This window comes from Bombyx mandarina, chromosome 20 (genome assembly GCF_030267445.1).
Source record: "Bombyx mandarina strain Sakado chromosome 20, ASM3026744v2".
In the NCBI taxonomy this organism is placed as follows: Eukaryota; Metazoa; Arthropoda; class Insecta; order Lepidoptera; family Bombycidae; genus Bombyx; species Bombyx mandarina.
Window position 1 is genome coordinate 2,052,281 of NC_143226.1, and position 12,680 is coordinate 2,064,960.

At 40.2% G+C, this 12,680-nt stretch overlaps 1 protein-coding gene across 1 annotated transcript in view; it reads right to left on the reverse strand.

Moving 5' to 3' along the window:
* Positions 1-12,680, reverse strand: part of LOC114245044 (sodium-dependent noradrenaline transporter) — a 47,950-nt gene that overhangs the window by 15,494 nt on the left and 19,776 nt on the right. Inside the window, exons 2-5 of the mRNA XM_089735724.1 lie at positions 6,585-6,687; positions 3,812-3,873; positions 3,021-3,134; positions 2,065-2,227 (exon numbers count right to left, since the gene is read on the reverse strand). Coding sequence (XP_089591850.1) covers positions 2,065-2,227; positions 3,021-3,134; positions 3,812-3,873; positions 6,585-6,648 — 403 coding nt within the window. The 5' untranslated portion in view covers positions 6,649-6,687. The remainder of the gene's footprint in view (positions 1-2,064; positions 2,228-3,020; positions 3,135-3,811; positions 3,874-6,584; positions 6,688-12,680) is intronic.

The window sequence follows — 12,680 nt, forward strand, 5'->3', positions numbered from 1 at the left end:
AAGACAAACGACAAAAGCACTAATCTCATTAATAGAAAAATATTAAAGAAAACCGTACTTTCTTCTTTAGTTTAAAATAAAAGAGTACGGACATTAAAAAAGCTGTCAGTTTCTTTTTGTAGGCTCATCAAAAGGTAATCAATAGGTAGCCGGGATCGTGTAGCCCTGGGGATATTTTCCAATCGACCGAATAATTAGGTACATTTGGAATATTACATCGGAAAAGTAACTGTGTCCTCAATATTTTCTGTTTTAAGTACACTAAAAAAATGAATCTAAGGTTATTCGAAATTGTGCTCGATAGTACCTCAGGATATTTCTTTAAAACAATTAAATATTCCGAAAATACTGAACATGGAAGCATGGACATTAAGTGTAATTAAAATCATCTCCATAAAGCTACCTGTAGTCCAATGAAGAGCTTACTTAAATTAAGTAAGTAATTACATTTAAAAAGTGATATTGACAACCCTAACCCAATATGTGGATATTTCATTAATATCTGCTGTGGTGGTACTCACTTTTTTTTCATTTTAAATAATACGTAAACAAAACATCATATCGTGATATGTACTGATATTTTGATACGCACCTATTTACATATACTAGTAAATAAAGAACAGGTATCTTTACTAATATATAAATCTACAGCGGCTTTTACGGATGTTCCGTTATAACTACTGAACCGTGCATCCGATTGAATTGAATCTTGATATCCATGTAGAAAATACATGTACTTAATGGATAGGCTAATATTTATATGAGTGTTGGACTCCCTACACCAGTTGCGGGGGCGTTAATGATGAGAGTCTTTGTGGGGGGTGAGAAATAATAATGTTAATTTTAAATGCCCAGCGAAGCGGACGGGTACATAATACGTTTTTCTGCATTTTTAAAGACCAAATAAAAGACTGAATAAACAGAAATGGTCACTTCACAATAAGCCCGCTTAATAGATTTTGTTTATTCTAAACAAGTTTCCGCAATGCTGAACAAATACGGCTTCGTTTCTTACTTTTCACGAAAGTCATGTTGCAATCGTCTAAACAGAAAATATATTTAAAAACTGATAGAAGTGTACGGGCTCTTCAATCCTTTGCCTTATTGCCTGTTTCCTGTATTTGCGCTCTCATGTCCGGCCGACTGGAAAACTTTGTTTATTGTTCGTTTATTACGACCTTAAGTGGTTTTCTTTATTGTAAAATTAAATCTTACGACATCCGGATACGACAGAGCAGTCGGCGGTGAGTGTACGCGAATTCTTACATTCAATTTATACGGCTTGTTGTTTTATGTTTTGAATGTTTTGCTTTTAGTTTGTTTATTTTTATTCTCTACTAGCGGACCCGGCGAACTTTGTTCCGCCACACGGTTTGTTTCAAACACATCAACCGGTCAACTTCAAAATTCTACTATAATTAACACAATTAACTATAGAATATATTACGTTTAGCTGTCAGTTGCGTTTTGTTATAGTTACCACGTTTTATGTCAAGTCCCACGGGAATGTGATAAAAAGTATCCTATGTCCTTCTCTTGGTTCTAAGCTACCTCCTCACCAATTTTCAGCCAAATCAGTTCAGTCGTTCTTGAGTTATAAATAGTGTAACTAACACGACTTTCTTTTATATATATAGACTAGTGAAAATAGGACACATTCTCACACTATCTCCGAGATAGTAGAACTTACGACTTTTATAGTAGGATTTTTATTAAAATTTTCTTTCATAAAAACCTTTTTCTAACAATTACGAAAACAACAAAAAATAAATTAATTCCATGAATATCGATAACTTAAATCAAACAATCAATTTATTCAAACAATTTGAATCTTGTCCGATTAAAAAGTACTTAGCCTTATTTAGAAAGCACCTTTTCTTTTCTTTTTCCTATCTATTTGTCAGTAGCTTCGAGGGGCTAATCTGGCGTCAGCGTGAATAAAAGGCTCAATTTGAAAGAATGGCCTAATGTCTGCTCTAGCAAGAGCGGTACGTCGTTGAATCTACCACCGGATCGGAAGCATGAAGTTCCGGCGGGAAACTTAGTGGGCTACGCAATACGTACCAAGAGCCCTTGGAGTGCTACTGGCTGAACAATAGCCATCATCGCGTGCGCTGCGTCCTCCTGGAGTACCGCCAGCCCCTCGACTAAGCAACGCTGGACTGGCGCGTTGCTCCTCATACGAAGGTGCTGTGTGTGTCAGCACGCCCGCCCCAGTTAAACTAGCCTATAACAAAAATAAGACGAAACTAATAACACGTACCTGTGTTCTAGGTAAGACATATTATGTAGTCTTAGCTACAGTATACCCTGAATTAAAATGAGACAGGTAGCTTAAATATTTTTATTGCTCAGGCAGCATGTATTACGACCCACCTATTGCTCTTTTTTTTATTGCCTTTGTAGGCAGACGAGCATACGGCCCACCTCATGGTGAGTGGTTACCGTCGCCCATGGACTTCAGCAATGCCAGGGGTAGAGCCAAGCCGCTGCCTACCCTTAAATCCTTTCCGTTCCGTGGTTACCGAAGATCATAGATGCTGTCTCCCGTTTGAGATATTAATTCTAAGTCTCCATTCGCAACGGCCACCCCACCCTTCCATCAGAACGCGTTATTGCTTCGAGGCAGAAGTAGGCAGGTTATAATTTTTCTCATTATCAAACTATTATTAACTAGCTTAGTGCTGGTAGAGTACACCTACTGCTAGCTACCTATCCTACCTACACCTATTGCTAGCGGTGGACATTTCAACAAGAATGCCTTCAAAAGGAACACATTAATTACCATCAGAAACAAACAGGGTAATTGTAACGCGAATTTACCGACTTACCCTAAAACCGATAAGCACGTATACATTTTGCGCATTTAATTTTAATATACCTACACCGATTGCGGGAGTCATGCGTGAAAATGATTAAGACGGACGTGTACGGATGCTTCAAAAATATTAATACCAAAAACAGTTTGATTAAGATTTCATGAACGAAATATGCGTTATAAAAAAAAAAACAATACATACTATGGTATTGACTTTTTCACTGTGGTCTCTGTCGTAGCTGACGGGGCGAGGTCTTGGCGGAAGCGGGCTTGTGGAGTCCGGCTTGTGTATTGTCGCGTCACACGTCTCTTGCTGCTGTTAAATAAAATATAAAGTTGGTTACGACAATATTTAACTTACGTATGGTATTGTTTTTAAAATGGTTGCTAATTAGTTTTCGATCACAGTACGTACATTTTCATTGTGATTTGCCATATATTTATCTATTTGTTCTTGAAAATATTTAAAGAGTAACATATTTAAAGCAGAGAAATGAAGTAGATAAGAAAGATACTACTACGCATATAGTTTTATGAAGCTTTGAAAAGTTTCTAGGCCTGGAGTACATCTGACCTCTTCAAGAAGGACGTTTATAAATCACTGCTGCGTTGGCAGAGGTACATCGATATTTTGTTTGACACAAAATAAAGTAAAATAAAAAAACTGTAACTTTCTGTATACTAAACGGCAATTTCATAGATAAAGACCTAAGTATTCAGTGACCAAAAAAAACCATAAGGTATTGGAAACCTCGGAAACAATATAATTACAACAAAAAAACACGAAAATAAACCGTAAAAGTCGGTTTAATTGTGTCTCCGACTCGCACAACCCGATGAAAATACGATTTATTTTCATTTCTTAAAAACAAATAAACTATAACAACCAAAACAAATAAATTTTAACTGTCTCTATATAACTTATGACGTACAATACTACAGTGTTATAGTGAAATAGTGCCTTATAAATAATAAATGATCGCCAACACTTACATCTTCGTTGCGCGGAGAGGACCCCCGACGCGAGCCACTACTTGAAGACCTGTTGCTTGCCGCTGTTTACAAACAATGTTATTAACACGGTTTTAGTGGCCCGACCTGTATGTGTGTATCTATGTAATCTTTATCAACGTAATTTGCGGCAACTTAAAGACTGCCGATTAAATTGAAAATTTGGAAAATTGCCGATGCCTGATGACTTTGATCTAAAAAGTCAGGATTATCAGGAAAAATAATTAGTTACATTTTAATTTATATTCGTAGTTATGATTCATATGTTTGCTCGATGTGGGAATTATTAGTGGTGGTAGAACCTCTTGTGAGTCCACCCTGCCTCTTTCTGCCGTGAAGAAGGTTCGGAAGGTTCGAAGGTTTCGGTTTGAAGGGTGGGGCAGTCGTTGTAACCATACATTAACGGTTATAGCTAAAGTGTAAGTAAGTCAAAATCAATGGCAGCCTAAAAGTATTCTTTTAGTTCTGTTGTTATGGTTTGCTGAAAGAAAATTCATTAACGACTTACGGTTGCCTCTTAACTTTTGTATGTTATTTCAATTTTAATTTAATAACCTCTAAATAATGAGTAATATTTTAAATAATTACGAAACATTTTTTTAAGCTTTTGCATAGTTTTTATCGCGGGCCTTGAGCGCGGCGACCGAATCATGAAATTCGTAACGAAAAAAACCTAACACCCCTCACTCCGCCTACCATGTAGCTCGCGTTCAACACATTCACACGTTGCGCTTGTGTAGTGTTTGTGAATAAACGCGTGGCGTAACGTCACACTGCATGCGCATCATGAAAAGTCTGCTCATCTCTCTCTCGCGCGGTCTAGCTTATGAGTGTGAAGGGGACAGTTAATATTTTGCTTTTATTAATGTTTAATATAGCGTGGTCTTGTTATTGTTTTAATATGAAATTATCATTGTCTAATTATAATAGCATAAGTTGATGAAAAATGCTATGCAATAGCTTTACCGCGGCAGTTCCCGAGTGCCACACGTTTGTTTTTTTAATCTATCTTAAAATGTTACATTGACCAGTGACCGTCAAAATTATAGAGAATCCGGAACTAATAAACAGTATCAATCGTAAATCAGCAAATGCCTAAACGAACTACGAATTACTTATTCAGCCTCAAGAAATTCCTAAAATCGTTTGATATCCGCCTATAGGTATAATTGATTGATATCCGCCTATAGGTATAATTGACCCGAGCGACTGAACTTGTACTAATAAAGTTATGCTACAGACGTACACTATATCGAACCGCCATTACTGGTAGCCGAGGTAGGCGAAATAGCAGCGATCCATGTTCCACTCGAGAGCACTACATCATCGCAGCCACGCATCGTGGTACAATCAAAACGTAAAATGTTTTAAGCCCAAAAATGAAAATTAGAGTTCTGTTGAAAATAGTCAGAAGTTGGAAGGACGAACTGAAAATGACCTCTAGACCCCTTTGGATAAAAGTAGCGCCAGAAAGCAGTGTAAAGAGTTAGAGGAGGCCTTTGCCGAAAGTCTCACCGAGACCAGAGACATTTTGTGGTATAAATGTAGATTTTACTTTTAAATTTTATTTTTATAAAATACTAGTTGTGCCCGCCCGCTTCGCTGGGCATTTAAAATTAACATTATTATTTTTCACCCCCACAAAGATTCTCATAATTTACGCCCCCGCAACTGGTGTAGGGAGCCCAACGCTCATATAAATATTAGCCTATCCATTAAGTACATGTATTTTCTGCATGGATACCAAGTTTCAAGTCAATCGGATGCATGGTTCAGTAGCTATAACGGAACATGGGTAAAACCCATTATATATTTATATAAGCATATTAGTATAGATATTGTTTTTTAGTCAACTTTCTGAAATGAAAACCCTGATAATTAGTAGTACTGCCCCGTGTGATTGATGTGTTGTTTTACGGGTGGACTTATTTTGATTACATTATTTACATTTACTGGTGGTAGGACCTCTTGTGAGTCCGCGCGGGTAGGTACCACCACCACACGTATTCCTGCCGTCAAGCAGTAATGCGTTTCGGTTTGAAGGATGGGGCAGCCGTTGTAACTATACTGATACCTTAGAACTTATATCTCAAGGGGGGTGGCGCATTTACGTTCTAGATGTCTATGGGCTCCAGTAACCATTTAACACCAGGTGAGCTGTGAGCTCGTCCACACACCTGAGCAATAAAAAAAGTGTTCAAATTTTATTTATTTTCGTTTTCTCAGCTCTGAGACTCGACAGATACTGAAATTGTACTCATTAATTAAATTAAAACAAGGTTTAGTAATATGATCTTAATGTATGTATATTATTATTTTGTCCGTGTTAGTGAACTCCTCCTAAACTGCTGGATTGATTTTGATCAAAATTTTGTGTGTGTTCCAGTGGGTTCTAGAATGATTTATATTCACAATTGAATATTGTAATAAATTTCATTTACTATACTGAGAAGTATATACTGGTGGTAGGACCTTTTGTGAGTCCGCACGGGTAGGTACCACCACCCTGCCTACTTCTGCCGTGAAGCAGTAAAGCGGTTTGAAGGGTGGGACAGCCGTTGTAACTATACTGATACCTTAGAACTTATATCTCAAGGGGGGTGGCGCATTTACGTTCTAGATGTCTATGGGCTCCAGTAACCACTTAACACCAGGTGGACTGTGAGCTCGTCCACCCATCTAAGCAATAAAAAAAAGTATAGTTACAACGGCTGCCTCACCCTTAAAAAAAAAACCGAAAGGAAAATTTACTCGCCTGGCGTTGTGTTCTTCATTTCACCAGCACTCACGCTGTTCCCTTGTCCAGGCATGGCCGCCATCCCGGCCACTACGCTTGCTACACTCTCATTGCTCCAGACCTACATAAAACATTAATATATTTCAATTTAACTATACTGCATATTTGTAAAACAAAGATGTGTGGTGTCGTGGGACACCGGATAGGAACGAAGTTCCTTATTATAAAAATATTAATTTAAAGTTCAATGAATGATAAAAAAATATGTTATTTTTGTACGTTATTACAAAGTTAAGTCGTACACTGTGTGCATTACTAATAAAAATCTTACGCTACGGACGTTTTTTCCCGGTTAGGGTACCCCTCCGCATCGTCCAATTAGGAATTTTGTTCCAAAAAATAATAATTATAGCTTTATTATATTATAATAATCTAGATGGAAGATACCTTAGCTAAGCTCATAGATATCACAATTTATGCATTCGTTTGTATGCAGAAGAAAATACCACGAAATGAATATTAAAGATGTATGGTATAAAAAAGATAGAGAAAATCTCGCTATCTCTCTCGCACACACCTACTTTAAGTGATGAAACGTTATGCGTGTCCTTTTTTAACGTTGTGAATTACCACACAAATGAGTACATTTAAACAGTATATATACTTTCAATGGGTTTTTTTAAAATCATCCGGATTTCGATTTAGCATAATATAAAAATAGATAATCATTAAAAAAAATGCGTCAAAATACCGTTACTTACTAATTTACGTGTAGAATATACTTTAATTTATTACCTCTGGACCCTTATGGATAAAAGTAGCAGCAAAAAGAAAGCAGTGTGAAGAGTTGGAGGAGGCCTTTGCCGAAAGGCTCACCGAGACCAGAAACATTTTGTAGTATAAATGTAGATTTTACTTTTAAATTTTATTTTTAAAATAATATATTGTTTTTGACGTGACAACGTCTTATAATTCGATGGAGCCAGCTGCACGTACGAAAAAACATGACTCATGCGGCGTTACCTCGCTCTGAGGCGTTCCATTTAAGGCTTGAAGTGCAAGCGAGAGCGCACAACGAGCGACAAAGAGGCACAATCGGGCTTTGCGTTCGGCAGCATTCGACATCTGTCTCTCTCCTACTTGAGTGAGCGATGCATCCGCGAGGACAGCTGCTATACAATAATACATTTACATGTTTTCGTCAAGTATGAAGTCCAAGAAGTAAAGTGAAGATCCATCAGTATTTTCTTATGACGTTGTCACGTTCAACTATCGTCACCAAGCCGACTTTACAGACAACCGATTTTTTTAGTCTACTTTAAATCGTCAGTCAATAAGGTAAAATGATCGGGAAATAAAGGCATTATTATTATGTACCTTAATACATTACCGGTTACGCTTTGGATTTTAGTTTAAAGAAACCTCTCAAATGAAAACCCTGGTAATTAATTGTAGTGTGTGGGAAGAAAAATAAAGTAATTAGATGGAATATTTCTCATCGAAAATTTTATAAGTCATTAATATTCCATTAAAACAAGGAGAAGAAACTCGTAAAGGTCAAAGCCTACACGATATTATTAAATGATTAATTATTATACAAATGTACTGCAAGTAGCCGTAATTCGGATACTTTAGTTTATTTAATTAAATATAAAGACTATTAGTAGTTATAACGATTAGTAGCAAATATTTAGAAATATTTTTTAACTTATGCCTGATACTGACTGACACACTTTTAGGACTACAATAACTATAGACTCGTATTATCTATCGTAAATTTCCTTGACTAAAATAGCTATGACATTTAAACAGACAAACTGGACGATATGACTATGATTCAATTTGATTCCAATTTATTTGAATATTTGAAAACTAAATTCTCAACAAATCAATCTAATTGAATACAGCTACGTAGCTTCGTAGAGCCGTACACGAATGCTACGTGCTACGACGCTCTACGATATTATAAACTTGACAAAAGACTCCGGAAAATTCGAATTTTTATTAAAGTTTATGAAATGCGTGTGCAACTTTGTAGCAGCTGTGCATGTGTGAGTGGTTTTTAATTAACTGCATAAGTATATTGTGTACAAATTTACGGCACAGCCTTTACGTACAGATCTAGATTTAATTTAGCTTCGCCAACCTCTGTGGAGAGATTTTAGTTCTGATTTTTCGACTGCCTGTTACGTGAGTAGTATTATAAGAATTGGAACTCCGCTGATTGCGAGTAGCACAGGACCGGTCAATATGACAAATCTATGAAGTACCCAGAAGTGGAAGTCTGTGGACCGATGATGATTGTCTTTTATTAGTCTGTATTTTGGTCTCCCATCTATTACTCGAGTACCCCATAACGTCTCATAAAATTAGATGAAACCAGCCGTATTCGCCCGCTTCGCTGGGCATTTAAAATTAACATTATTATTTATTGTCATTATTATTAGGGAGTCCAACACTCATATAAATATTAGCCTATCCATTAAGTACATGTATTTTCTACATGGATACCAAGTTTCAAGTCAATCGGATACATGGTTCAGTAGTTATAACGGAACATCCATAAAAACCACTGAAGATTTATATATTAGTATAGATAAATTACGACTTTAGGATACTAAATGTACAAAGACAATTTCTATTTTTGTTTATTACACACGAAACATTTAATTTTCCATCAACCAACAAACTCGATTCAACTATAAAATTATAAATATTACCCATTAACAACATAACAAGAATGTAAAGTTCCTGTATGTAGCATGACGCTGAAATTTCATTTTATAACTCAATATGATATTTACGATGAGATACAATGTGTTTAATATTTAATCTAACAAAGCATTCTCGGACATTAAAAGTTTTTATTTGGAGCCTATAGTCGGAATAGCGTCTTCTCTTACGACATGGCCAAAAACTTATTTACTCTAAAGACTTTTACTGGTGGTAGGACGTTTTGTGAGTCCGTACAGGCAGGTACTACCTACCACCCTGCCTATTTCTGTCGTGAAGTAGTAATGCGTTTCGGTTTGAAAAGCGGAGCAGCCGTTGCACTGTTAAAAGTGAGACCTTCGAACTCATGTTTCAAGGTGGATGGCGGTGTTTGCGTTGTAGATGTCTTTGGGCTCCGGAAACCAATTAACACCAGGTGGATTGTGAGCTAGTCCACCCATCTAGGCAATAAAAAAAAGTCATGTTTTAACAGGAACTAGTATTATCTTCGCGGAATAATTAGAGCAAAGAAGTCCCCAATGATACTTATTTTGTTCTACAACCCACCTTGTGTTAGATTACTCGAGTCCATAGGCATCACAACCTCAATAACACCGTCCAGCTTGAGATGTGATATTGAAATATCAATTGTATTATTATTATTTTATAAGTTTTGATTTAGGTAAACACGTGAAATAGTGACAAAGCTTTTATTGCGTATCTTAACAATCAGTTCAATTGCTGCGTAGTCTGTGATCGATTATTTCCTAATACTAGCTAACCCCTCAGCCTCACCGGGTACGGTGGGACCCTTCATCGTTTTCCGGTCGTGCGTGGTGTTCCGCAGGGGTCGGTTCTCGGCCCCCTCTTGTGGAATATCGGGTACGACTGGGTGCTGAGGGGCGCCCTCCTCCCGGGCCTCCGCGTTATTTGTTACGCGGACGACACGTTGGTCGTGGCCCGGGGGGATGATTATAGGGAGTCTGCCCGTCTCGCCACAGCGGGAGTGGCCCTGGTCGTCGGAAGGATAAGGAGGCTGGGTCTCGACGTGGCGCTCAATAAATCCGAGGCTCTGTGGTTTCACGGGCCGCGGAGGGCGCCACCCGTTGACACCCACATCGTGGTTGGAGGCGTCCGGATAGGGGTCGGGGTGCAGTTGAAGTACCTCGGCCTCGTGTTGGACAGCCGGTGGGCTTTTCGTGCTCACTTTGCGGAGCTGGTCCCCCGATTGATGGGGACGGCCGGTTCTTTGAGCCGGCTGCTCCCGAATATTGGGGGACCGGATCAGGTTGTGCGCCGTCTCTACGCGGGGGTGGTGCGATCGATGGCCCTGTACAGTGCACCTGTGTGGGCTGAGCCGCGCAACCGGGCCACTATGGCTCGGTTCCTGCGCCGGCCGCAGCGCACCGTTGCCATCAGGGTCATCCGCGGATATCGCACCATCTCCTTCGAGGCGGCGTGTGTTTTGGCGGGGACGCCGCCATGGGAGCTGGAGGCGGAGTCGCTCGCTGCCGACTATCGGTGGCGCAGCGAGCTTCGTGCTCGGGGCGTGGTCGAGGCGATTGGCCAAACCCACGTGGGGGCTACGGACCGTCGAGGCGGTTTACCCGGTCTTTGATGACTGGGTGAATCGTGGCGAGGGACGTCTCACCTTTCGTCTGGTGCAGGTGCTGACCGGGCACGGATGCTTCGGGAAGTACCTGCGCCGGATAGGGGCTGAGCCGACGACGAGGTGTCACCATTGTGGACACGACCTGGACACGGCGGAGCATACGCTCGCTGTCTGCCCCGCTTGAGAGGTGCAGCGCCGTGTCCTGGTCGCAAAGATAGGACCTGACTTGTCGCTGCCTGGCGTCGTGGCGTCGATGCTTGGCAGCGATGAGTCATGGAAGGCTATGCTCGACTTCTGCGAGTGCACCATCTCGCAGAAGGAGGCGGCGGGGCGAGTGAGGGAAAGCTCTCCTCACTACGCAGAAACCCGCCGCCGCCGAGCAGGGGGTCGGGACCGGGGTCGTATCCGTGACCTGGCCCCCTAAGAGCTAGGGGTCCCACCCGTTTTATGCGGGGAGAGACCCAGACGTGGGGTGGCGTGCTTTGCACGCCCACCCGCAATAGGAAGCCGGGTGATGGTAGACCGCGTTCCCCCGACCGCTCTGGGGGAAGGTGTAACGCGGCGCCATCAAAGCGGGCTCTCGGCCCGCTGAACGAGGGAACCGCTGGTTGTGTCGCTGGCGGCCGCCGGTCCGGCGTCCGTGGGACGGTGGGATGGATGTAATGTGCTCTGCGTCAACCCTGTCCCGCCGTTTCAATAGCCCCGACTGGGCTCCGGCCCGGTCCGAGGTAGGGCGCCGGTTGTGAGCGGCAGGAGTTTTTAGTGGGTTCAACTCCCACATACCCCACCTGCCGCGCGGGTGGGGATCCGGCGATTTTCTCATGTGGAAAAAAAAAAAAAAAAACCCCTCAGCCTCAGCCAGCCCTGAGTAGTGCCTCAATCGATAAATAAAGGACCTAAACTTTTGTATAAAATAAACTTAAAACAAACAAAAGGAATCCGTCCGACGTGGGACACATCAAAGGAAAAACAAAATTGTTATTTTTATTTAATTCCGAGCATTTTCATATTTATCTATCTTTTAAACCTTCCCTGGACTTCCACAAATAATTCAAGACCAAAATTAGCCAAATCGGTCCTGCCGTTCTCGAGTTTTAGCGAGACTAACTAACAGCAATTCATTTTTATATATGTAGATATTGACGTGAAAATTACGTGTCAATATACTTTTTCTAGGCATTGAGACACATACAACTAACATTTAGTTGTGGTGTTTGTTTAAAATCAACGTACCCTATAAAATTATTAACGCTTCAGAATACTGTCTATTTTGTACGTGGCCAGTCAAGGATTCTTATTAATTACCCGAACTCACGACATCACAGCGAAGGTCGCTAAAGGAATTACAATTGGCCAAGGTCAATGTATCACAAAGTGCGTCTTTACTAACATCCCCATTGGGACATTCGCGGAACTACTTCTTTTCGTTCGCTTAGATGAATGAACGAATTTACCACCTGCCTGGTATTATTATATGGTTACCGGAGCCCATAGATATCAACTATAAACGGATCCTCAGGGTGGCGGCGACAATTGAGACAATTTACATCCACACGAAATATTATATTCTCTTTAGTACACGTTACGGTGGGTAGAATACGAATGCAACAGAGATATGCTAACCGCCGGTATTTATACAATCATCTTGACCTATTTTAATACAAACTTAGTAGGTAATATTAAACATTGTTCATCTTAATTATTCTGCTGATTATTTACGTACAATTATTATTTAATAATATCGAATTATGTAACATAAATAGCATTAAGGCTTATTGCGCCGTAAGGCT